The sequence below is a fragment of the Malurus melanocephalus genome, unplaced genomic scaffold (assembly GCF_030028575.1).
Source record: "Malurus melanocephalus ecotype Western Australia unplaced genomic scaffold, MMel_1.1 scaffold_128, whole genome shotgun sequence".
Taxonomy (NCBI): Eukaryota; Metazoa; Chordata; class Aves; order Passeriformes; family Maluridae; genus Malurus; species Malurus melanocephalus.
This window is the reverse complement of record NW_026623360.1, coordinates 1341828-1368127: the sequence shown is the minus strand read 5'-3', so window position 1 is coordinate 1368127 and position 26300 is coordinate 1341828. Positions and strand designations below refer to the sequence as shown.

At 40.1% G+C, this 26300-nt stretch overlaps 1 protein-coding gene across 1 annotated transcript in view; it reads left to right on the top strand.

The window, feature by feature from the left end:
• ABCC9 (ATP binding cassette subfamily C member 9) overlaps positions 1 to 26300 on the top strand; it is a 70682-nt gene that overhangs the window by 5444 nt on the left and 38938 nt on the right. The window contains exons 3-17 of the mRNA XM_057370540.1: positions 1405 to 1508; positions 3028 to 3193; positions 4369 to 4510; positions 4878 to 4999; positions 5901 to 6067; positions 6753 to 6995; positions 11114 to 11308; positions 13800 to 13964; positions 15550 to 15705; positions 17524 to 17658; positions 18972 to 19134; positions 19758 to 19798; positions 20733 to 20875; positions 23809 to 23917; positions 25012 to 25122. Coding sequence (XP_057226523.1) covers positions 3049 to 3193; positions 4369 to 4510; positions 4878 to 4999; positions 5901 to 6067; positions 6753 to 6995; positions 11114 to 11308; positions 13800 to 13964; positions 15550 to 15705; positions 17524 to 17658; positions 18972 to 19134; positions 19758 to 19798; positions 20733 to 20875; positions 23809 to 23917; positions 25012 to 25122 — 2037 coding nt within the window. The 5' untranslated portion in view covers positions 1405 to 1508; positions 3028 to 3048. The remainder of the gene's footprint in view (positions 1 to 1404; positions 1509 to 3027; positions 3194 to 4368; positions 4511 to 4877; positions 5000 to 5900; positions 6068 to 6752; positions 6996 to 11113; positions 11309 to 13799; positions 13965 to 15549; positions 15706 to 17523; positions 17659 to 18971; positions 19135 to 19757; positions 19799 to 20732; positions 20876 to 23808; positions 23918 to 25011; positions 25123 to 26300) is intronic.

Below are 26300 nucleotides of genomic sequence, written 5' to 3'. Positions count from 1 at the left end.
GATGGACAAATGGGTGGAAGGAAGGATCACTGGACTATTAATGCTTCCAAAATTCCTATCTCCTCTCTTCACTGTCAATGCCATACTCTACTGAATGTGTGTCCTGAGCTGGGTGCTGCTAAACAGGGAAGTTGAACATTTAATGATTTGGCATTTTGTGAGGCCAAAGCTGCATTTGGGTCAGCACAGCATCACAACASTGATGAGAACATTTTGATAGATTTTAAGCCTGTGGAAGTTTGATGAACATGGTGACTGGATACACTGATTAATGATGAAGTTTTSTAATTAAAAATCTTGTGAATTTAGTGTCAATTATCTCATCTCATTTAATTTGCCATACAGTCTTACTTATTTTCTGGGGATTTTTTAAAACTAACCAACCTAGGCCTGATTTTCTCTCTCATTTTCAGAGAAGACAATTAAATTCTGCTTGTCTTTTTTTGAAATGAATCTGTAACAAAAGTATTGTGAATAGACTGCCTATACCTTCTCTTGAAGATTWTTGCTAGTATGATGGGCACTGTCTCTAGACATGAGTATTAACTAACAGGACCAGATTCTTTTCTCAGCCCTGACAACATGCAAAGGACTATTTGTTTTAAAAGTGTTACTGGACACACTCCATCACAAAAYTAGGCACAGCACAGATTCTTATGGAGATTCAGCTGTAATTCTTCTGAAATTCTTCAAAATTCTTCAATTCTTTCTTGAGAGCTTTTAGGGAAGATTGTTTGAGGTGTGATAGGAAACCTCTTCAAACTGATGGTGAGCTCTAGTTAGGAGATAACACTCTCCCTGCAGTTAATAGTCCTTCACTTGAACATTTACTGCCTCTATTCCATTTCCCTTCCAGAAAAATTGGAAAAAACCCAACAGTTCCCTTAGCTTCTCTTGGATGTGGTTTTCATCCTTTCTCCCAGATTGAYTTTTGACTAGAAGCCAAAAGCTACACTGGGAGTCAATGATTCAGTGCTCATCTGAACCCAGGATTCTCCTGCCTTTCAGTACCACTCCAACCACTAGACCACAACAGCATCTCATGCTGCCTCAGAAAAGAGTCATCTTTGTGGGAAAGGGAGGAAAATTCCCAGCAGAACTCCCTTGGACTTCTGACCTTTGATAAAAATGAGGAAACAGCATTCTGATTTTCAAGAGATTCTCATTACCATTATGTTTCTCTTAAATAAAACATGTTCAAGCTTTTACAAACTAAACCCAAACAACCTCTGTGTGTTTTTAAGTTCCATATTTGTTTTGCTAAGACCCTTCAATCTATTCAGATAGAGCCTGTATTRACAGAATGTTTCTTTTTTGTTACTAGTCTTGTGCATTTATGATTGTATGGTGATATGAAAATAAAATGGTAGAATGATAGCGGTCATATCACTCTATTCATTATAGAGAATGGGCCAAACTCTCCATCAAATTGTGTTACAGCACATGGACTATTAGCAGATGGTGGTTACTGAAGTTTGAGTCTGTTGACCCTCAGCTTTTGCCTCACAGTGAGTACATGAATGTGAGTTATGCTTAACTTCTGGCAAATCTCAGCCATAAACTGCTGATATATTTGGGAAAGGGAGCACGTTTATCAAACTCTTTTCAAAGAAACTCCTCATCTCTGATGTGTTTTGATATGGATTATGCTTTTCAGATTCAAAAAGGACTCAGTTTAAAGCTAAAAGGGGCTTTAGCAAGGATCAGAGTGCCTCTTTGAATTCTGTATTCTGTTGTGCAGACCTGCACGTTTATTCTCCCTCTAAGGGACTACTTGTGTAGTTATGCTTACCTTGTTATGATTACTTTGTTTAAACAACTTACCGAACCAATCTGAACTATTTGAGGAAAGAAGAAAACCTTTTTCTCCACATTCAACTGAGGGTTTTTTTTTGTTTTTAAACTGCATTAATGCATTTTTGCATCCCTGTCTTGTTCTGATTCTGCAAAACTCATTAATGCCAATGTTGCTGCAGAAAGATGCTTTGCTGAATTAAATATATTCCTTCCATTTTAGTATGTAAAATTTGAAAAAAAATAAAGGGGTGGGTAAATGAGTTTACAGTTTATTCTACAGCACTATGTTGTTCTGTGTAAGTCTCAGGCAAAGAAATGAGACAGGAAACACCTTGTTTGCAATTCTGTTTGGTCTTCTTATAAAGAAAATGAAAAAACAAATGATGCACATGTTGATGAAAGGCAGAACCTGGCCATAACTCTGAATCACTCTATGGCTCACGCTCTGTAAACATGAACACAGGATTTTATCTTGCTGTRCAAAGATAAACTTATAGGAAAGTGGAAGTCAGAGACTGCTTGGATGAGTGTGAGCACGTGTGTAAGGGTGTTCAGAATCAAGCATAAATGCTGACTTATTGCCTGTGCAGTCTTCAGTACTACCTACTTTGGTTAAAAGTTCATAATTTCTCTGTAATGACTCATGTGTGTGGCCATTGATCTATGTGACAATGAAGAAATACAAAATATTAGTGAGTGCAAAGCTGCCAGATCACAAAAATCAGTGGTTCAGAGCTTGCACTGGGAATGCAGTGAAACAAATTGTTAGAGATATTGCACACATGGTGTTGACTAACTAAAGAAGCAGCAACACACAGTACTCAGCTTATGTCTATTTGGGTTTTCTTGTGAGAAATAGAAATACTTTTTATTCAAAACTTCTACATTCTTTCTTTATATTCTCACAAAGCTTTTGCAGCATAATGCTTGTGCCTATAATGARCACTAGAAGTTATAGCATMATGTATTTTAAAATAGYACTTAAATAATAAATCCAGCTAAAKAGAAACAATATTATCAAAATATAAATAATGCTAATGTCATATAAACACAGCCTTCACTCTAATGGGCTTGTACTTGACACAGCCCAAAAYAATTTTCAAAATACAGCTGTTATTCTCTATGTGTTATTCCAWGTTGTCCTTCCCACTGTCTTTATTATATTTATTTTTCTTTAGCCAAAAGGAATGCTGGCACTTTTGGTAGTCSACATTTCTCTCTTTTCTGTAGTAGCCAGACCCTCTGGAAGAGATGACACTCGCCTTTTGTGGTAATGACAATGCTTCAGCCTACAACATCAGTGCTGGAGTGCTCAGGAATGTCTGCTTTGTGGATGCCCTCAACTTGGTCCCTCATGTCTTCCTGCTCTTTATCACCTTCCCAATTTTGTTCATTGGTGAGTTATTCCATGGGGCTGTGCAATCCCACAAACCCTTGAGCATGTATTTATACTCAGCCATGTATGTATGGGCTTGGTGAAGCCTCTGAATGCTTGGTACTTGTGAATTCCAAAAAAGAAGAGGCAGAATGGCTTTACCCAGAGGACATGAGGCCAACCCGCTGAAATGTGGGAATTTTAGATGTAAATCTGAACTAATCAGTGTGAAGAGATGGATGAGAACCAGAGAGATCAGATCCAAATGCTATGAAACTTCTCTGTGCAGAAGTTTTCTTCAAATTTTAAACTTGCAACGTGCAACTTTGCTATTATTAGATATTAGAAGACWTAGGACAGTGGGTCTGAATTCCCTTGAAGTTACATGAATTACAGAGAATATCCAAAATGTTCAACTTGGATCTAAGGCTAGGACGAGTGTAGGAAATAYTTAAAAGAGAGTAATTACTTCTTTTGAGAACATTAGTGAACAAAAGTAGAGTAATAGAGATATTTTTTCCCTCACAGAAATAAAAATAAGAAACAATAAATCCCTCTTGAGGAATTTAGGACAGCGGGGGGCTCTCACTCACACAGTCTTGTAAAAAAACCCTTYTAAACTAGTACTCTAATGATACTTTTTTCCATAGTGGTCTTTTTATCCCAGTTAGTTGAAGTGGTGGAATAAATACAGTTTAATACTTTTCCCTAACACCAAAGAGTTAGAACTGATCATAGGAGATTAATAGGCTTGAATAACCATCAAAATATTAGTGAAAATGAATATTCTCCTGACATCTTCATGAGAAATGGCCATTTCAATTCTTCTGTGTTACCTTCCTGGTGTTGCACATGTACATAGTAACAAATTGCTTTTGCGAGGAAGATTTGAAATTTGGGCTATGTTTGTACTTGAGAATTAAAGGCTTTCATTGTGCAAAAAGACTTTAAAGTGATTGAATGAAAGGCTGCAGGAACCTGTGTTCTCTCATTGTCTTTAGAATTAGACTGAAATTGTGGGGGACTAAGTGGCAACAATGACACTCTTGGATCATCTTTTTAGAAAAAACCTCCCCTGTGCTCTTGTGGGGTATTTATGTTGATTGCAYATAATTGTGCCCCAGAAAACTGATAATCAGATCAGTCACTGCCTGGCTGTGTGATAACCTTCCTCTTTCCTTGCTGTCACTTCCCAGGCTGGGGAAGCCAGAGCTCCAAAGTGCAGATTCACCACAACACCTGGCTGCACTTCCCCGGGCACAACCTGCGCTGGATCCTGACATTCACCCTGCTGTTCGTGCACGTGTGTGAAATAGCAGAGGGAATCGTTTCTGACACGTGAGTGGCACAGTTTGGTGGATAACCATGCTAATTGCATTTGTCAATGAACAGTGCTTATGTCTGATGGGCTGGCTAGTAAGGCATAAGGAGGTTTTCCCCTGAAAAGTTCATAGAACCCTTTTGTAAACCACCCAGATTTTAAGGGGATGAAGGTGAAGCCGTTGTTCTTAGCATTAATTCTTCTCTCAAGATATAATGGCAAGCAAATATTGACAAAAGTTAAAGCACCCATGAGGACAAAAATCTTTTTGTCTCTAGCAAAGTCATGTTTGCCCTCTTAAACAGATTAGCAGGGCACCTATAGTTTCATACAATGGTGAAAAAAGGCACCAAATCCACTAATTTATGCTTTATTTGTTTTCAGACAAATGAAGTCTCGCCACCTGCATCTCTTTCTACCAGCTATAATGGGATTTGTGGCTGCCACTGTATCTATAGTTTATTACCATAATATTGAAACATCTAACTTTCCAAAGTTGCTGCTGGGTAAGTCTAAGTTTGATGTTTATGTACTCCCTCAAATCCCAGTAGTTTAGGCAAAGTCAGCTTGTGTAGGTTGGAGAGGGTAGTGGAATGTGTGGGAATATTGAAAGAGAGAGGCATAATTCTTTGTTCTTCCAGCTGRTAGTATCATAGGAGCAACTGCACCTTTTAAAAAGTACACACTGAAAACAGCTTTTAAAATTATTATAAAAGAAAGCCTTGCATGCCTGTTGCATTTCTATAATGAGCTTTTAGGTAATTTTTAACACTGCTCATTATTTTGAGGAAAAACTTGTCTTSCTTCTAAAGGGCTATTTCAAAAGGCTGTTTTTAATAGTGATCTGACCACAAACTATTCTGTGCAGATGCYGCTCTTTCTCAACATCTTTTGCAGTTGATTCTGAGATTATCCCRTCTGCTGTCTCAATCAGGAGATGGTCAGACGAGACATTGCAGAATAATGTTTCGTACAAGTATATTGTCTAAATTGCCCATAATTCAATCACCTGAACAAGCTCCTGGACAGATACCAGCCAGGATATCGGATACCACTAAACTCCATGAACTCTTTTTCAAAATGAGCATATTTCTATATTGTCACTCAGGATGCACCCTGCTTTTTCAAAGAGGCAATATGACATTTGTTAAATTATGTGAGTTTTACTTTCACTTTAAGAAGAAAGTTCCCTTTGAGATTAAGTCCTCTTCAGTGGACTTCCATAACTGTGTGGAGATCTGCCTTTGTGGATCTGTTTGAAGGGTTGTTGCTCAGGAAAGAAAACAGTGGCTGGTGAGATAAAGGATCACTGTGCCTGCATTGCACCAATCTGAGGAAGATAAATTGCTTTAGTTACATTTATGCATTAGTTTATTTTAGAATTATGCATGTGCACATGCTTTCCAGCTCTGTTCCTTTACTGGATAATGGCCTTTGTCACCAAAACCATCAAGCTTGTCAGATACTGCCAGGACGGGGTGCCTTTTTCTCAGCTGCGTTTCTGCATCACTGGAATCATGGTCATCCTCTATGGGCTGCTGATGGCTGTGGAGATCAACGTCATCCGAGTTAGGGTATGTGGTTTCCTCATCAGGATTTGGGCAGTGCTATCACTGAGATGAATTCAGGTCCTTAGTCCCAGGAGCTCTGGCTTATGTCAAGTTTAGGCCTGAGTTTAGGCCAGAAATGCTTAGTTAATTCTATGGAAATCACTGGTAATTTAAATCTCTTTAAAATGTGTGTTCTTGATTTGTGCCCTGGTCTTGGTGTGTATGCGTGCCTGTGTGTATTTATCCACACAAAGTCCACATGTGTTTGGATAGATAGATAGATAGATAGATAGATGCATTTTTGTGCACATAAGGAGGGTATGTATGTGTGGATGCAATCTAGAAAATATATGCTGTGTTAGTGCTGATGAACTATTTATGTGGTGAATGTGTCAGTTAGCATATGTTCTTACCCCTGATAATTTAAAATGTAACTATTTCCCTAGAATTCTGTTGGTGTTCAGCGAGAGATAGTTGGTACTGGTAGGGTACAGAGATGTATCCACATCCSGTGCTGTTCAATTGTTCACCAGTTATCTGTCAAAATAGAAATGCTCCTCTTTGCATGCAAATTTATATTTAAATTCAACATATAATTACCTTTAAATGCAAATTTGACACTGTGGTTGCATTGCACATATTTTTTACTAAAGAATTACCATGAATAAGGCAATTCCTCAGCCCATATTTTCTATTTTCTCCTCTCCAGAGGTATGTGTTTTTCATGAACCCTCAGAAAGTAAAGCCTCCAGAGGATCTACAGGATCTCGGGGTGAGGTTCCTGCAGCCCTTTGTCAATTTGCTCTCAAAGGCGACCTACTGGTGGATGAACACTCTCATTATTTCTGCTCACAAGAAGCCTGTGGACCTCAAGGCCATTGGGAAGCTCCCAATTGCAATGAGAGCACTGACAAATTACGTCTGTCTCAAAGAAGCCTATGAGGAACAAAAGGTAATCACACGTGTCCATGTCACTGTTTGGCATTACAGACCCAAAGTGTCACTTTGAACTTTTTCAGCTTTCATGAAATCCTCATTTTAGGAATTTGTAACTTAGGACTGTTTGTTYCAAGGTGAAACATTGGCGTAGGAAGTTGCAATCCAATAGTTACTGTTCGGTTTTAAGTGAATTTATAGCAGGAGAGAGTTGCCAAACTGAGTGCAACTGGAAACTACAACCACAACAGACTGAYCACTTGCTAGATTTTAATAGTGAAAGATTTGTTTAAATCTTAGCTACTTATGAAACTGGAAGACATTCTGTCCACAGTTTCAGCTGGAAACACTCATCTTCACTTCTTTTTTTTCTCCAGAAAGAGAAATAGCCAAAACCACACATCAATAATAGCCAAAACACTGGTGTCTTAGCTGTGATTTAGTCACTTATCCCAAACATAGCACCATACAGGCTGCTATGAAGAAAATTAACTCCATCCCAGCCCAACCCAGTACAGAAAGGTATACTGGGTTGGGAAAACTCCGTGGGTAGGGCAGGATTTCCTAGAGAAACTTCTGAATGCATTTAGGCAGCTCTCTGCTCCCATCAGCTAATGGAGCTGCAGGCTCCTTTCTGTGCCTTCTGAGATGAAACAATAACCAGTACAATTGTTTATATTTTAATGGATAAAGACTGCTTCTCTTTCCTCCTGTAGYTGATGGTTGCAAAGACCAGAGACCAAGATCCTTCTGCTTTAAGCACCAAACTACTGAGTTATTGGAACTGAGCTTTTCACAGCAACTTGGGAGAGGTGCATCCCTTGGAGCAGCTCCTTAAAGAGCCTAAACCCTACTTTAAGAGTCCAAGGAGGGATATGCACCTACATGACCTAAGGACCTGAGTCTGTCATTCTTGATGACAGGCATGACATCTGGGTGCCAGCATTTGTCTGTAGCTCGTGCACATCTGCAGATACTGTCTGTGCCTGCACAAATATGCAGCTCAGRTGCCAAAAGGCAAGTTAAATGTGCATTTCTCATGTTCCTGAGCTCAAACTTTCAGTGTCTAGTTTCCCTCAATGCGCGTCATGCATGTATAAATATTTGCATGAATGTACCTCATGCAGTCACACTCACCTACATTTCTAACGCTGCCTTACATCAGGTATTTTGGGTTCTGTAGCTGTCTAAAGTCTTGAGATTACRACAGGCTCTTGCACATTTGTGCTAGTATTCAAAATCAGGCTGTAACCCTAAAGTAAACTGGCATTTTGGAGATAAAGTTAAAGTAAACCAAATGGGCAAAACAAATCCAAGGAGCCAGGCAGTGGAACTCAATGCAGTTCATTCCTGTGGAGAAATGTGTTGGCTTGTGCATGGCTGGGCCAGAAAACAGCCACGTAATTAGGAAAATTCTTCAGATTGGAGTGTGGTCTGCAATCTGGAGGAGGTATTGCACCACTGTCTCTGCTGCCAGTGTGTATTTTACACTAATCTCCTGCAACTGGTGAGGGGAGCTCCACAGCCTCCTCTGGATTAAGTGGGGTTACCCCTGCCTGTGCCTGGAGATAACTGAGCTCAGCTGTGCTCCATGGCCCTGCAGAGAGAAAATTCCTGTTCCTTCCCAAACCCTAATCACAGCTTGATGAAAGGCGTTGAACATGACCATGAATATTCTATATTGTAAAATGCCTTGAGACTGCTCACATGACGTTGTCTTGTTATCTCTTCTGCTCTCTATGAAAATGGAAATAATTATTTCCATTAATCAATAATATCAATTCTCACCTTATTCCAACCAACCCACACTTGAAAAAAATATGTGATCCTGTTTCTGTTGTTGTTTGGCTCTTGTTTCAGTTTCTATAGAAGCAGTCCATATGTTTCAAACCACATAGCAATGCATCATGTATCACATTATCAAAAATAGATTTCGCACATTGATACTACATTTGATTTACCCCACCAACCTAAATCCTGTATMATTTGTCCTGGCAGTCAATAGAAAGCTTTTCTTTTGGGCACATAGTAGAAAAATCAATTTTTAGACTCAAGGACCATTAGTTTCCTATGCTTGCTATTTGCATGTCACTATGGATCTTACCTGCTRGGGCAAAAAAAAAGAAGTGTGTTAACTATAAAAAGTCTGTTAACTATAAATCACAGGGACAGAACATTGCCCTTCAGCACCAGGCTTACACTGCCAGTTCTAGAACCATGGAAACTGTCAGATTTCCGTCTTTACCGAGGCAAGACTTACAGGTGACTTGATTTATCATCAAGAACTGTCTCACTACCCTTATTCCAACAGTGGAGTGCCCGAGGTGGAGAAAATTACAGGAATTTGAAAGGAGGTTGACAAAGTCAAGGAAAACCTAATCAAGTGGGAGCTGCTGGGAGCAGCAGCCCAGACTGGTTAATTAACACAACAACATTCTATGTCAGCCTGTAACACTCAAGGTCTGTTCTGGAAAAGAGCTTAGGATGAGAAAAGAAGTCTTTCTCCCCTGTTTTCTTTAAATACATGATCTAATATGAAGTCCTGGTTAAAAAGAAAGAAATAAAAACAGTGTTTAGCAACAGAGATAATTACTAGTATTACTAATATTTTTCCCAATGGAAAGTAAATAGATTTCATGTAGTGATGACCCATGTGTGAATTGTAGTAATAGTGAAAATGGCTATTAAATAGTTAGAGAAATAAGGATTAGCCATTGCCATTTACCAAATTTACCATTAGTTGAATGTCCTGAATAATATAACAGTTTTTTTGTTTTTTTTCCAAAGCATGGTAACTGTGTTTCCCCAACAATTTAGCTTAGTTCCTCTCAAGGTATTATAGTTATGAATCATTTATTTGAGGGCAGGTGATTAACCCTTTTAGGGCACTCAAAACCCCTTAGGCCACAAATTCAGAACCTTTTGTTGGGGCAACTCACACAAGGCCCTTGTGCTCTTTCCCTCCCCAGAAGAAGCACTTTCATTCTCATCCCTTCCTGAAATGTTAGCTCTGGTTTGTCCCCATGGTGCTTATTTCTCCTTCCTGAGCTCCTTGGCGTTGGGACCAGCCCGGCCCAATCTCTGGCAGCCACCTGGCCCACCTGTACCTTTTTGGCACTGCACACATAATCAACAGTCTCACTGTTGAAATGACATCAGAGGGAAAAACTGAGAAAAGAGGAAAGAAGACATCAGGCATGAAGGTTAACAGACACTTGCTTTTCTTTGGTGAATTTGCTGGGGCAGGGGGTGGTTGTTACTGAGCTGTGCTTAAAATGTCTCTGTGAACACTCAAGAGGGCTTGGCTTGGGTTGCAGCTTGCAGGCATCTGTGCTACTTGAGAAATGACAGATGCTTGTTTAAAGTGTCAAAAGCTGCTGCCTGAAGTGCAAGGAAGCACTCTGCAGAGCACAGCTCTGGTCAGTAAAACTCTTTCTTTGTTAAATTGAAAGGACCTCAGAGATATCAGAACTCCTCTGATTACACAAAGACATATCTGCTGGTTGGTGGTTTTGCCAAGGCTTGTGATACTGTGTAAATTCATGGATCTGGTGACTAGAAAGGACCCTGGGTCGATTTAATGTTACCTCCCATCCTGGTCTGCTGCTTTCATTTTTTGAGCATCATTGATTGGTTGAAGTGTGTTATCCTGGAAGGCATCCAAGAAATGGAGGAAATTCCAGACAAATTAAATTTAAGTATATTCTTGTAATTGTCATGTATTTTTTCTTCAATCAGAAATCTTTACTGGATCAAGTGGTTTCACAACTCCTGTGAAATYGGGATTACCCACATGAGCAAAGGGCTGAAAGGTCAGACCTGTCCACAAGCACACATGTGACAAGTGACAATGGCTGCTGGCCAGGATGAATAATCAGGGCTTGCATTCCTGTGTTCACAGGTTCAGGAAAATGGTGGGACGTAGAGGTGAGAAACCACAGTTAGCAAAGGGAGGCAGAATTGGAATTTGCTGTGAAGAATGTCTCTGCAGTCTGTTGATAGTCACAAGGTGTTTGCTACCTCACCTGCTCCAAAACACCTTTCAGGAACCATTTGGGCATCCAGACAGGAGTGTTGCCATATAAAGCCCAGGAGGCTTCTCCTAATGCATGGGTACCTGTTTCTGTTTTCCAGAAAAAGGTGGAAGACCATCCCAACCGGAGTCCCTCCATTTGGTTGGCTATGTACAGCGCTTTTGGACGGCCAATTCTGCTCAGCAGCACCTTCCGCTACCTGGCCGACCTGCTGGGCTTTGCTGGGCCACTGTGCATTTCTGGCATTGTCCAGGGCTTCCAGAATACAACCAATAATACAAATTCCACAGAAAAGGTAACCTGACMACTCAGATTGGAAGGCTCTGGTAGCAGTTTTAGACTCATATCACATATTTAAGATACCTGGCTGCATGCTTTGATAGGTCTGTGGTCATCATTGTTATTTCATGGTTTCTTTCAAGMAAATTGAGTTATTTCTGTTGTGAGAGACAGTCAAGTTATAAACTGAAGCAGTGGAAACCTCGGGTATGAATGGAAGACAGGTTGTGGAGTCTCCCCCCAGTTCCCCAGCTGTCTGTCTTGATGGAGCCATCCCAGCATTTTTGGGAAGACCAAATTATTTCCTTGCTCCYCTTCAGCTGTGCCTCTGTTTCAGGCAGCACATGCACTGGTGATGCCTCTGTGGTGCATCCAGCCTGGGAATTTTGCTTAATTCCTGTCCATTTGCCATTTTGTAGTTCACTGACAGGTTTGAGCTCTCTGAAATCTTTTTTTTTTCATTGGCAAGCTGAGAGTAATCAGTCCCTGTTTGTGGCTGCTTGTATTGATTGCTGCTATGATGAAATGTGTTGGTATGTGCAAAATTGAAATATATCCACTTCATTCAATGGTGTTCTTGATACTAGAGATGTACAAGGGCTGCCAGATAATAGCTCATTTCAACATTCACTGAGGCTAAACTTTCAGACATCACCTCTAAATACTGAGCAAGTCTCTGCTACAGAACATTTTCTATCATAAGAAAAAGAATTTATTAGTCATTAGTGAAAAAATACAGCTAAAATTATTTTACTGACAGCAGAGAAGAAATGACAAAGGCATGTTCCTGGATTTGTCTTTCAATACAGAAACATCTCCATAAAGTTTTTGGAGTTTTTTATCTCTGAATGAGCACATAGGTAGGTAATGGAATAGCATTTTCCTCTCCAGATAAAGTATTTGACTATCATCAATATCCAAATATCTTTTTTTTGGCTGTTGACTCCAGACATTTCATTTTCGTGATTGATGGTCTCAATTTTTCTTTAGGCTTTCACTGCACTGAAGGAAACTTTAATTATACAGCTTATCAAATAAAGCTTTTTATCATCTTTGAACCTGTTCATGCTGGATTTGATCCACAGAGTTACAAGGCAAAGTGCATGTTTTGCCTTCAAATATGTTTAGGGTTTTTTTTGCAAACAAGGTATTTAAGCTTGAAAATAATTTCTGGATCTTAGATTTAGSAATCTTTACCTTGTCTTCTTCCTTTATCTTTTTTACTCTTCAGTAGAGTGGTTTCAGTAGTGGCTTTTAAAAAATATTTTATCAGCATTGGCTAAAGGGAARATTGGAATCATTGGAGATCTTGGAACGACTTGGCTTGGTGACAGTCCCTATTTCTCTTGGATAAATTTCAGAATGCATTTGCCTTTCATTTATGGATTTTGATAAACTTTCTCTTTGTTGTTCTCGCTATTAAACATTTCTCCTTTAAATTCTCTCTAGTTCCAATTAATGTGAATGAATTTAATTTTATGCTTATTCTACCTTAATTATGAGAACTCTGCATACATTGAAAAAGGTATCTACAAATGTTATTTTCTTATTKATATCCCCACTATGAAAACATGGGGAAGTTAGATGCATCAGAACARTAAGAGAAGAGTTTTCAAATATATTTATCTGACCAATCATGCATTTAAGCAACCTTTTCTCAAGCAGTCTTGGGTAGATGGCCTTCTTTCCTATATTGCCCAAAACTTTCATCTCAGAATCAGTCTGGATATTTCAGTAGAACAGGCTTTTTCCTTCCTTTTTTTCTTTTTTTTTTTTTTTTCCCCCGTAAGTATTCCAGTACATCCTGCTTCCAGCTGGATCGGAAATACCAAAGGAACAGTTCTCCTTGGAGTATTTTGGTACATTTGTTTCCTTTTCATCCTGAAACAGAGCAGAACAGTGAACACAAAAACTAGAAAATGGAAACAGAGGGATTTAAACAAAATTTTTTTTTCTTCCTTGTTTGAGACATTTAGACCTCYTTTTGTGGGGAGTACTGGCATGTATTGTCTTCTGTTATTCAGAATTTATGGGTATCAGAGACTATATTTCTGGAAAGAATTGCTTCCATAATGTGCAAATGCAACTTAAGTGACTAATCTTGTGTAATAAAAAATATTTTCTTGCAGTTTTTCTGTGGTGCAGGTGGAGCAAACTTAATATTCTACTGAGTAGCATTATTATCCTACATATCACCAGAATCTGATGGGGAAACTGCAGACAAGACAGACATGGTGATCTTGTTGTCCCTTTTCTGCTAAACCCAAATAATTTTAGAGCTATTAAAAGATCTCAATCCTCAGTCTTTGGGACAGGAGCAGAGTTTTTCATTTGTATCTAAATGATTTTGATATGTAGGTCAGGGAGAAATGTGATTCCTGTAACTTTCCTGTAATAGGATCAGTATGTTTTACTCTAATGTGGTGACTGAATTTGCTTGTTTCCAGCTTCTCAGGGATATACAATCCCCGCTATGGCACTTGAATAATTTTTTCTTTTCTCTTCAGGTGAAGGATCCATCAAACTCATACCTTTCCTCAGAGGAATTCCTCAGGAATGTTTATGTCTTGGCAGTTCTTCTCTTCCTGGCCCTTATCCTGCAGAGAACATTCCTGCAGGCCTCCTACTATGTGACYACAGAGACTGGCATCAACCTCCGGGGTGCCTTACTGGTGAGCAAAGACCTGCCAGGACATTTGTTAATAACAGCTCCAGCTTTGTACTTTCATTTGTCTCCTTTATCTGAAGACTGAGCTTGAAATKATGGTTTCAGAGCAGATGTGTGCTGTATTTTTAAACCGAAAAGTGGACAAAGTAGTGCCACTGTCAAACGGTTGGCAGCAATTCCTTTTGCTAAAAACTAATCCCATTGTCCTAACCTGTGGAAGTTTAACATCCATAAAAACACATGCATATAAAAACACATCTTTGCAGACCATGGGACATAGATGAAGAGAGAGATAAGAAGTGTTGTTTTGGCTCTGCTTTGTTAATTTGTTTGTGAGTTTGCTTCTGCTGACTGTGGGCAGAGTGATCTGCAGAGTGTCCTTGTTTTATGGGAACACTGTGCATGCGTCGGGAATGGTGACTCTGGATATTGATGCCCTTTTGCACAGAGCCCTGTGGGATGGGACGGCAGTGATTCATCTGCAGGACTGTGTCTGTGACCCCAGCATCCCTTAACTCTCTGTGAAAGCCTTGTTTATGAACTGGAGCCAGCAGTTCCAGCCCAGCACGTGGGAGTGGTGTAGGGGRTGTAGCAGGGCTCTGCACAGACCAAACTCCACAGGCAGCAGTAGCACTCCAGAAGCCAGAACTGATGTTTTGCCAGATGTAACTAACCATGGGAATATCATCTCAGCATGGAAGCTTTTTTTTTCCCTTTTTTTTCTTTTGTTTTTCTTTGTTTTTTTTATGCTCACTGATGATTGATGGAACTGCTTCAAACATTTTCTGCCTTCTCCCAGAGTAGATGATACAGACCTGGGGATGAAAGAGTTATAACTTTAATAACTGTAAAGTAATAATGTGGTTTTTTCCCTTTTGTGACTCCTTTTTTTTTACTCCCACTTTGCAAAATTGGGACTCTTAGGAGCATATGCAGCTGATTTAATTCACCAGGGCCTGTAGGCATTTCTGATTAAATTCTACAGGATATACTTTGTTCCTGGAGAAAACAGGTCAAAAAGGACAAATTATTTTTAAAACTTYCTTGGAGCTGCAGTGTTTGATACTTGGTCATAACTACAAACTGGGCTCACAGTATTTGYCTTTACAATCCAGTAGATGTAAGTCCCGATTAATTTTAAACCSTGTTAAGCTCCTACAGGTTTTATGGATAGGAATGGCCAGGTAAGGGAGAGAAACCCAAAGGAGTACATACTCACTCTGATCAAACTTCACAGCATGAATTTAACTGTCTTATCAGAAAGAAGGATCTCAGACAGTGTTACAGAAAAGCAAAACCAAACCTTTGTTAAAAGAAGTTTCCYAAATTTTGATGTTTTGTTGTCATTTTTGTTCTATTTTAGGCCTGCGTTAAGCAACAAACCTTTTAAGAGGAATTGGAGTTTTTTWAAGTCAGTTCTCTCTTTTGTGCTTTCTCTCACTCTGTCTCCRTGTCTCTCTGTCTCAGGTGAGAGACTGGGAGAAGGGCTGTCCTAGGTAAAGGCTGATGATGCAGTTGAACCATCCCACAGCTACTGTTCTTTTTTAACTACATCATTTTAATTCCTCTTTTTCTCCCCTTTCCTACAGGCCATGATATATAATAAGATCCTGAGGCTTTCTACGTCCAACTTGTCCATGGGAGAGATGACACTGGGACAAATCAATAACTTGGTTGCCATAGAAACAAACCAACTAATGTGGTTCTTGTTCCTGTGCCCCAAYCTGTGGGCAATGCCTGTTCAGGTAGAGCATCAAAGTAAGGGCTGATTTCAGAGATCCTCCAACCTGGGTGAGAASAGTGATGTCTGGGACACTATTGCAAGATCCAAAGGGGAGCCCTGTGCTTCCCACTAAGATTAACAAGCAGAAAAGTGGCCCAAGGGCTGGAAAAGTGTCTCCCCAAGGGCCAGTGAAGAGAGAGGGCTTTTTTTTTAGCAGGATTTCCATGTCTGTGACTTAAAAAATGAGGACCTGCTATTCTTTCCCTGCTTGTATTTCTTTCACTGCTGACACAAATCCATTGCTTTTATTTTGCCACCTGACAGCACCACAGACACCTGAGAAGCACTGATCATTGCTTCCGCAGTGTCCGTTTGTAACTGGGTTTTGTGGCWGGAGCAGCAGCAACTGAATCCTGCTCCATGACTGACATGAACACTGGCAATGCTCAGAGGAGCTCCATCTAAACAAACTTAGCCACTGGACACATCTGGGAAAGARCTGGAGGCAGATCTGTAGGAAGGAAAGGTTGAGATCATTAGCTTGAAAGAATTCAAAAGTKCTAATAACTTAATGACCTAAGCTATGCTGATTTTCCRTGAAGATTGGACTCCTGTAGCATCTTTAAAATTTTAACTTGGGGTGTAACTTTGACATGTTTCTTACCTGTCAGTGATCCCACTGACATTAAAGAATTYTTTTAAGGGATGGAACCAACTCTTATAGTAAATCTGTTAGCTRAATTTTCTGAAACTGTATCAGTAATCTATTTTATTAGCCAGCAATATTACTAATGGGTTGGGTAGAGGTTAGAGTGTCATGAAATAGTTTATGGATAAAAGACAAAAAAGGTTACATGGCAACAGAAATTAGAAATAATATGGAGGGTTTCATTTTAAGCCACTGTTTCACATCCAGTGAAGCAAAGTGTTGCTGTCAATACTTGGAAAGTTATTAAATGAACAGGTGATCTGATTGCTGTGGGGAGGTATGGCAATTTACCCTCCAAGAGCCTAAAGCTAAATATGGCTTTAAAAATGTTAAACTCCACTGATTCTTACTGATGTTGTATAATTTGAAGGAAGATTTAAAAMCAGACTTGTTTGAGAGATAAAAATATGAGGTATGCAGCTAGCGCTGTATGCCTTCTTATCACTAAGGACATCTCTCTACCACAAAGTAGAGCTTTTAACAGAAATATTTATAGAGTAGAGCTTGTATTAACTCGGGAACCAGAATCTCAGCAGTTGCATCACAGCCATTCCTAAGTAAACTTCTGTGGAAAGTGYTCCCAAATGCTTTGTAGGGCTAAAGCAGCATTTTCCTCCAGAGCTATGTGGTATTTATGCCCAAGCTCAGTTTGTGTCAGTCCCAGCACATCTGCTTCGTGCTTCAGTGCCTGTCTGAGATGTCCCTCTGCTGCAGTTGCACAGGGACACCACAACAGAATGCAACTGTGATCCATGACAGCCCTAAGACCTCTGAATGCTTCCAGAGTGAGGTAAGGARCTCTAGTGTAAACAGGACTTGAGGCCAGGAACTCTGCAAAATGCCTAGGGGCAAGCACCATCATTTTAGTGCTCCTTTAGTTTTGTGGAAACCCAGTCTGGAATTAGAGCTACCAGGCACTAACACAAACTATTTAGTTAATGTTAAAAATAAAGGCTTCTGGGTTTATTTCCCACACTTTCCAAATGTGACCTCCTGAAGTAGGGGCTCAGCTAATTCCTATGAACCATTTAAGTGTTTATTAGAAGAACAAACATTTTTCTCTTGGTGTGGTTCTGGCATATTGAAATCTACTTTTCCCCCCCACCCCCAATCTTGCTTTTTTCTTCACAGATAATAATGGGTGTGATCCTCCTCTATAACTTACTGGGAGTGAGCGCCTTGGTTGGGGCTGCTGTCATTGTGCTCTTAGCTCCCATCCAGTACTTCATAGCTACCAAGCTGGCCGAGGCTCAGAAGAGCACTCTTGTAAGTGAATTATTTCAGTGGCATTTGTGATGCAGAAATGGGAACAGGGCATCAGGGTTTAAAGGTTTTGTTCTTGTAGTTAGCAAAAACCATTGTGTGCATTTGAGCAAGCTATCAATTCCACTGTCCCTCCCTGTCTGTTTTTCTGTGGCTCAGTGTCTCTTCCTTCCCCACATTTGTCAGAAGAGAATCTCAAAAAAATATGCAGGCCTTGACCTGCCTGCTCTGCAAAGAGTATTTTTAATCCAACCAGCACAATTTCRTCTGAATTCCACTCCATGAAAGGGTGTTATTCCCACATGCAGATGTTGTATTTCATGGGATGTTAGCAAACAGTGCAAGTGACTGATAAATTATAGCAGGAAAGCATTAAAGAATGTGCACARCCTCTTCTGAAAAGTCTAGAGATTTTTTGCTCTCAGCCCAAGCTTTGGTATTTTCTGAAAATCAGTCGGCACTGCTGGATTATTTTCTATTCATATCTAAATTCTTCAGGGCTGTAAGTTTATTTTGCTGCCTAATTTAGTTCACCAATTAGARATGTTCTCTGCTCTTTTGTCTAATTTTTAACTTTATTGCTGTGACCCTTGAACTTTTTAAATAAGCCTTTGATGTTTAAGTTGCCAAATACTTAGAGAGCCTTTTTATCTTAATATTCAGTAAATTAATTATGCATATGTGGATAGATCTAATCACCAGCACAATTCAATCCTGTTGATTGTGCCAATTTGTGTAGCCTGCACAGATTGCAAAGATGATTTATCTTTACATAATTTCAGAAACAGTCTCAATCTTTCTTGCTGCTCTTTTKTGACTTCCTCTGACTCATAACATCTTTTGGATTACGATTTAACCAAAACTTATGTTTACTGTTTTCTGGTGAGGAGAAATTAGCTAAATAGATCAATAAATATCTTACTTGTCTTCATGACTGGATCCCARAATGATTCTTGCATCAGCAAATACCCACATATAAGCTTCTGTTTGTTGTTATGGACACTGCTGATCTGCTAACACACCTCCCTCAGTTTCACTGCTCTTTGAAGGGTTGGGATGTTGAGGGTTGTTTTTCTTTGCAGAAAAGGGTCACTTGGTTTCTCCTCATAGTTGCAAATATTTTAATATTTATTTTTATATAATCTCCAAAGAAAATTAAATTATATGTTATTTTTCTCAGTATGGCACCTGTAAAAATCAAAAATGAGCACAATTTTTTAAAATTAATTTTGCAATAGAAGTGAGGAGAAARGAAAGTTCTCCTTAAGACTACAAACCACTAGCAATTTTTTTCCTGGTTTTCTTTTGAAATGAAGGACTATTCTACGGAGAGATTAAAGAAAACCAATGAGATACTCAAAGGCATTAAGCTATTAAAGCTGTATGCCTGGGAGCACATATTCTGTACAAGTGTGGAAGAAACGAGAATGAAAGAGCTCACCAGTCTCAAAACCTTTGCACTTCATACATCTCTTTCCAGTAAGTAACTGTGTTTTTAGTGCTTGGAAAAGAATTCTGCTTTTCATGTCAACATTCCTCCCAGCTTCAGCTACAGAGAGATACAGCAGTGCCTGTGACACTTTCGTCTGTGTGTCATGTCATTAAAATAAAAAGGCATGATAAATACATAACACAGAAACTGGAAAAGATAAAATATATGTTGTTGATTTTTTTTTCCAGTAAGTTTTCTGTTACCTTCATTGTGRCATTACTGTTAGGAGTTTATGGTAAGGAGGCTCCAGATAATATTGGCAGCTCTGATTGCAGCAAAGATAGATTATGTTTTCTGCATATAAATTATGTTTTCTGCACTGTMGAAGAGTTGAGTAATGTTTTAGTTGTGTTTCATATTAACTGTGTACAAAATAATTTTTATCCCAGTTTACTGGAGTATACAAATGRGAGAATTCCATGGCTTATTTGTTGGTGTGGTTAAGATCTCTGGCTATCAGGGAAGGAAATTTCCTGCTGAGTAGTTTTCCTGTGGGAATTTTAATTACTTGACTTGGAAATAACTGATTTCTTCTAGTATCATACTCTTACTGTAAAATTTGTTTCCYTATTTCCTATAATCTGATGTTTATTTTGTTTCTCTTTTCCAGTTTTTATGAATGCAGCCATACCAATAGCAGCTGTYCTTGCAGTAAGATGGGTTTTTTTCCTTATAAGAAGGGGAAAGAAAAGTGGGGGGAGGCAGTGCAAAAAGGAAGAAAGATCATAATTGTTATTGTAGGACCTATTTTTTATAAAACCAGCAGATGAGTTAATATGCTCCTGCTAACTGTAGGACAGACAGCATGACACTGGAAGTGCCCATTGCCAGAGTGTGGATTGGGAAAATCAATGAAAAAAGAAAATTTGCTCCAAGAAAGAAGAATCATTACAACTTGATTTTTTTGCTAGAAGAAAGTGATAAAGAAAAAAAAAAGAATAATTGCAACTTGAAAGGAGACCCATTTTGAAAAGCTCTTTTTGAAAGGAGTTTTGAGTTGCTTGTCTTCTCTCTTTAGCAGCAAAACTCATTCCTATTTCAAAATGCATTATGAGGCATCATTTCAGTTTTCAAGACAGTTTAAAGAGGAATGAATTTTKCTTGTCCTCTGTCTGGGATTAAGTCTCAGCCTCATGCACTATGAACTATGAACTATGCCACACTGGTCATTAAGGAGCTTTCATAGACCAGATTTTGAGGGCAGAGTATGCTGACAGTATGTACAAGAACTGGAGCATTATGATGAGGATTCTGCATCTGTGAAAAAACCCCTAAGATTTGTTAGATTCTTATTGTTTTTTTTCTGGGTTGTGTGTTTCCTGTAAACCYTAAAGTCAATTACAAAGCTGTAATTAAATGCTAGATTTTACAGTGAAATTTTTTAAATTTTTAAATGTGTAAATCACTGGCAAGATTTTAAAATCTATTTTTCTCTAACAGAAGACACCTTTCTCTTCAGTTTATTGTGATTCCCAGTAAACTGAGGTAGTTACTAGCCTTAGTTGAGCAAAATACTTTGTTTGCTATCCTTGTCCATCTTGTTCAAGAATCCTTGTCCTGATGTGCTCTTCCCCTGCTGTAACAGACCTTTGTGACTTACGCATACACCAACGACAAGCCACTGCAGCCTGCCCAGGCCTTTGCATCCCTGTCCCTGTTCCACATCCTGGTCACTCCTCTGTTCCTGCTCTCCACCGTGGTTCGTTTTGCAGTCAAGGCCATCGTAAGGTAAGTGGCCCTTCTCGTTCCTCCAACTCCAAAACACTGCACTCAGTAACAGAAAAGTTGTTTCTACCTGCTCACATGGGACAGCGTTATGAGGTGGGACTCTGAGGCTAAAGATGTGACAGAAATCAGAGTGACCATTCCTTTTTAGTGAAAGACCCAGAGACATAGAAACACAGCACAGGAAGGGCATGGAGCTGCTGGAGCCAGCTCCTCTTCTTGCCACGTGGCCACACACCATCCTTCTTCCCTAGCACTCTCTGTCAGCACAGAAAGGGTGAGGGAGGCTGGTGTGAAGCTCTCTAGCARGACCAGCCCTGCTGATTGCTTCAGTGGCTGCCTTAACTCTTCATCCACAAAGGGTACATATGAGAGAATTTAGTGATGTTCCAGGTATTTATTTGTGTAAACCAGCCCAAAGAGCAGGTCCTTCATKCTGAGCTATAAAGAGCCTCATCTTGAAGGAGCGGGTTGGTATTCAGTCAAATTTCAGGCTTTTGGGTGTCATGTCAGTGCCTTGTATGGACAGTCATTGTCATAAGGCAGTTGTGCAGACCTACACACTGCCAAGATGTCCCAAGACGTGCAAAACTGACACCTGGCTGGCAGCAATGTGTCAGATGCCAAGCATTAGCAGCGTGTGAAGACAGAACTGACCTCTCCACCCAGAAACACAATTCCTTCATGCCAAGGCTGAGGCACGTTGGCAAGGTATTGCATTGCTGCTGTCACTGCCTCTTTTTGGTGGGTAACGATAATAACAAATAGCACTCAAGGGTACTTCAGGCTCCACAGCTGTCGTTTGCCAGCGCTCCACTTTAAAAAACAAAAATAATTAAACAGAGTTTATTTTTATCAAAGCAGCAGCAGGAGCAGGGCCACATGAAACATTTTCCCTAGGTYGAAAATGATTTCTATGTCGTGGAAAATCTCCAGGCTCCTYTATAAATCATCCAAGCCTCTCCATYTCTGTACTATGTTTAGCATAGCTCTAATATCAAAATGGTGTGTGTACATTTTCCTTAACACTGCTGGCCACACCCCAGGGCAATATTTAAAGATCAGATTTGCCAAAAAAAGCTGCATCCTTTGTCAAACTTGTTTCCTAACCTCTTTCTCCCATGAATGCCATTTCCCTAAGTGAAGGATGAATAATGTCTGTTTGGCCATTCCATGGCTCTATCCTCRATCCAATACATACATGAGTATGTGTTCATTAGTTTTATGATTAAGGGCTTATACTTTGGTCAGAATCTCACTCTTCTGTTCAAGAGTAGTTCTTGTGCTGCTAAAATTTCTGAGGGTACCTCATTCAAACACAAAGTAAAGGTTGATGTCATCTTAGGTGCATGATCAAAACAAGGTCCTATATCTTCTACAAGAAAATAATTTCTTTCTTGTTGCACTTTTGTAAGATAGAAATTCTGATATGGGAACATATCAGAATTTATGCTGTGCATAAATGTTCTTTTCAAGAGAGGAGATAGGAACAGGCATGCTGGCAGGAGRAAATAATGACAACAGCAGTGCTTTCTTGCCTGCCTGTACTTCTATGGCTTGAAGAGGTGTTGATAATTTAATATAAAATATGCAGACCGGCCTTGAGCTGGGACTACTTTCCCATTTGCAGRTTAATGTTCAAATCACTGAACTGAAGGCATATCTCCTTCTGCTTTCTCAGTCTCTAGCCCAATGCACATTGATTTTAGTTTTTGTGAAGTAACAGCTTCACTCTGACTGGTGTGTGATTTTGTTTATGCCTTCCCCAGAATGATAAAGAGTCAAATGCTCATGGCACTCTGAAAGGAAGTGGGACAGAAAGAGGATCAAATATTTGTGTATGAAGAATGAATGGAACCTCTGTGCTGTATTGCCAGTGGACAATTTCAAGAGCTAAGCAAAGAGCTGCTGTGTGTCCCCAGGGGCTGGCCATAGCTGTGCTGAGGTGTTCAGTACCCAACCCTGTGTGCCTGCAGTGCAGAGTACCACAGAATCCCAGAATGAGCTGGGTTGGAAGGGATCCATGAGGATCATTGGGTCCAGCTCCTGGCTCTACACAGAAAACCCCAGGAATCCCACCCTGTGCCTCAGAGCATTGTCTAAATGCTCCTTGCACTCTGTCAGCCTCAGGGATCCTTTCCTGGGGATCCTGTTCCTGCACCCAACCACCTTCTGGGTAAAGAAATTGTTCCTGATATACATCCTATATCTGCCCTGGCACAACTTCATGCTGCTTCCTCCACTCCTGTCACTGGTCACAGAGAGCAGAGATCAGCAGTTGCTCCTTCATTTCCCCTCCTGAAGAAGCTGCAGAATTTTCCCTTTCATTTCCCCTCCTGAAGAAGCTGCAGAACTTTCCCTTTCATTTCTCCTCATGAGGAAGCTGCAGAACTGCTGTGAGGTCTCCTCTCAGTCTCCTCCAGGCTGAACAGACCAAGTGACCTCAGCTGTTTCTCACACAGTTTTCCCTCCAGACCCTTCATCACCCTCATGACTTCCTTTGGAAACTCTCTAGTATCTTTACAGTCTTATTTATATGATTCAAAAGCTGTGTCAGGATGCACCCAGTGCCCTGGCATTTCCAGAGGATGGAGGTGGGCAAATGATTCATTTATGCACCCTGACTGCACAGGCATGAGAAAGGACAGAAGAGAAAAGCCTGCCAAGATGGAAACCATTCCCACGGAGCTCCCTTGGCACCCTCATGACTAACTCTGCTCTTCATTCCCAGCTACCAGCACAATGCTTAATTATTTTCATCTGTCCTTCTTCCACACGCATAAATCTTCATTTGCCGTCAGGGTGGCAGATGAAAGTATCCCATGAACTTCTTTTGGAACATTTCTGATAAATCTTGCKGGCGTGACTGGACAAAAAAGGAAATGTATTTGTGGAAACCTGGGTTTATGTAACTCACTGTCCTGTTATCTTTCCAGTGTACAGAAGCTGAATGAGTTTCTCCTGAGTGATGAGATCGGAGATGACAGCTGGAGAGGAGGGGACAGCTCTGTACCTTACGAATCCTGTAAGAAGCACACAGGACTTGTAAGTTCTGCTTTATGACACTGATTTTCAGAGCAGAGAGGCCACGTAGCCCCATGCAAGGCTGGTGGCCAAGCTGACAGAGCCTGGGAGCTTTGACTCTTAGCCTGGCTCTAATAATGACTAATTTCACCTCTTCTGTGTCTTAATCTCTGTGTTTTTTATCCCTTTTTCTTTTTTTTTGAAGGGTCCCCATAGATACCTCAACATTGCTGAATTGTGAATAGTAAAAAAACCCCGAAATCTMAAACAACCATAACACCAACATATGTAAATATGACTAAAATTCACCATTCTTAGTTTTTATAGGAGGCCCAGGTGGATTTCCTGTGGTTATGGGGTTTGTACTGTATATTGTCTGTACGACCCATCTTATGTTGGGCATCCTTGGGGAGGAACAATTCCCTATCTGGGAAATTCAGAATTGAAGGTGGAAAACAATGCCAAACTTTGTGAAATAGGAATTAATTCCAAAATGCTGTTTCTGGAGTACTAAACATATAGTGAATTTGAGTAAAATTTGAGGACAAAAAACCAAAATGAAGATGATTTGGGAAAAGGAGGGGTTTTTTTTTTTTCCTTTTGACATTTTTTAAAGTTATAACTGACTATACAATTTGAAATGTGACTGAAATTTGAAGATGGTGACAGAAAGAAAGGTTTAGCACAAAATAAATTTTATTTTAGTTTGCCAACCTGGAACAACATCTTTCTTGTTTTTCTGGGCTAACAATGATAACATAAGAAACTAAAATGAGATTTCAGCCTTTATTTTATTTGTCCTGTCAACCTTTTGCTTAGTCCTACAGACAAAGTCTAGATGGGGAGCAGGTTTGTGGATGGCAGAGCAGAAATTTGGGAGGGTTATACATAGAAAGCAAAAAATTCAGGTGTTTTCTGTGCTTCAGCTAAGGGTGTTTAAAACATTTAAAACATCCATGCATGACCGTGTGTTTATTATCACATATTGAAAAGCACTGGCTGCTCCTTCTGAGCTGGAACAGTGGTAGGAAGGGATTGTTTGCTTTACAGGGAACCAAATGCTGTCTTCTCTTGRGGATTCCAGTGTTTCTCCTTTCTTCATTCTCTCTGTGCAGCACACCAAAGCCATCAACAGGAGGCAGCCCCTGAGGTATCAGCTSGAAAGCTACGAGCAGCCAGCAAGGAAACAGACACGGCCTGTGGAGATCGATGATGTGGCTATTAAGGTGGTTTGAAAACTTCATCTCATTGAAAAYGGGCCAAAAATGTTCTCCCTCATGAAAATAGGGAGTAGATCCTCCAGCAACAGCCCAGTTGCTGCTGTTTTTTCAGATTTTCCTAGGAAAGAGCAAACCCTTAAAGTCAGCACTTTAGCCAGATTTGCAGAGAGAAGAGGGAGCTTCAGACCAGGTCTTTATAGTTATTTTGTGTTTTCTCAGGAAGCAAAGAGGCATTGTGAATCTAAAGGAAGAAAACCTAGAAAATCTGATGTGTAGAAATTAATACAGATTAGACTTTTCCTTCGTGCCCTTCTCAATCACTTTCAGAAACAAGATCACAGTTTTTGTTGCTGTGACAGTTGACATTGATCTGTTGGAGCCACCAAGGKGATCAGAGGGATGGAGCAGCTCTGCTGGGAGGAAAGGCTGAGAGAGTTGGGATTGTTCACCTGGAGAAGAGAAGGCTTTGGGGTGACCTCACTGTGGCCTTGCAGTGCCTGAAGGGAGCCCACAGGAAAGATGGAGAGAGACTCTTGACAAGGGCCTGGAGTAACAAGGGAAAAAGGGACAAAGGGGAATGGATTTACACTGTTTGAGTGGAGGTTTAGAGTGGATACATGGAAAAAATTCTTCCCTGTGAGGGTGGTGAGGCCCTGGCACAGGTTGCCCACAGAAGCTGTGGCTGCCCCATCCCTGGCAGTGTCCAAGGCCAGGCTGGATGGGGCTCTGAGCAACCTGGGATAGTGGAAGGTGTCCCTGCCCATGGCAGGGGTGTGGAACTGGATGACTTTCAATGTCCCTTCTAAGTCATACTATGTTTCTATGATTATTTGATCTATATTATGATCTGTTGTCTGTGATATTACATTTGCCATGTGTTGGCCCATATGTGCTCTGTGCAAAGAATATTTCACAGCCTCGAAGAGAAGATGAACAAAAAGCCTGAGGAGCATTTTTCTCACGTCCATCATAAATGTTTGTACTTTGGGAATATGTTCCCAAGTGGCCAAATATCACAATTGGCAAAATGATTGATTCCTCAATAGGTTCTGCTATTTAGATTGTCACCTATGAGRTAATGTGATCATTTTTCCTAAGTCTTTAGTCTCATATTTGACAGAATGAAASTATTAGGTAAATAGAGTTCAGCTCAAGATCATCTCTTCATTACATTACATATGTTT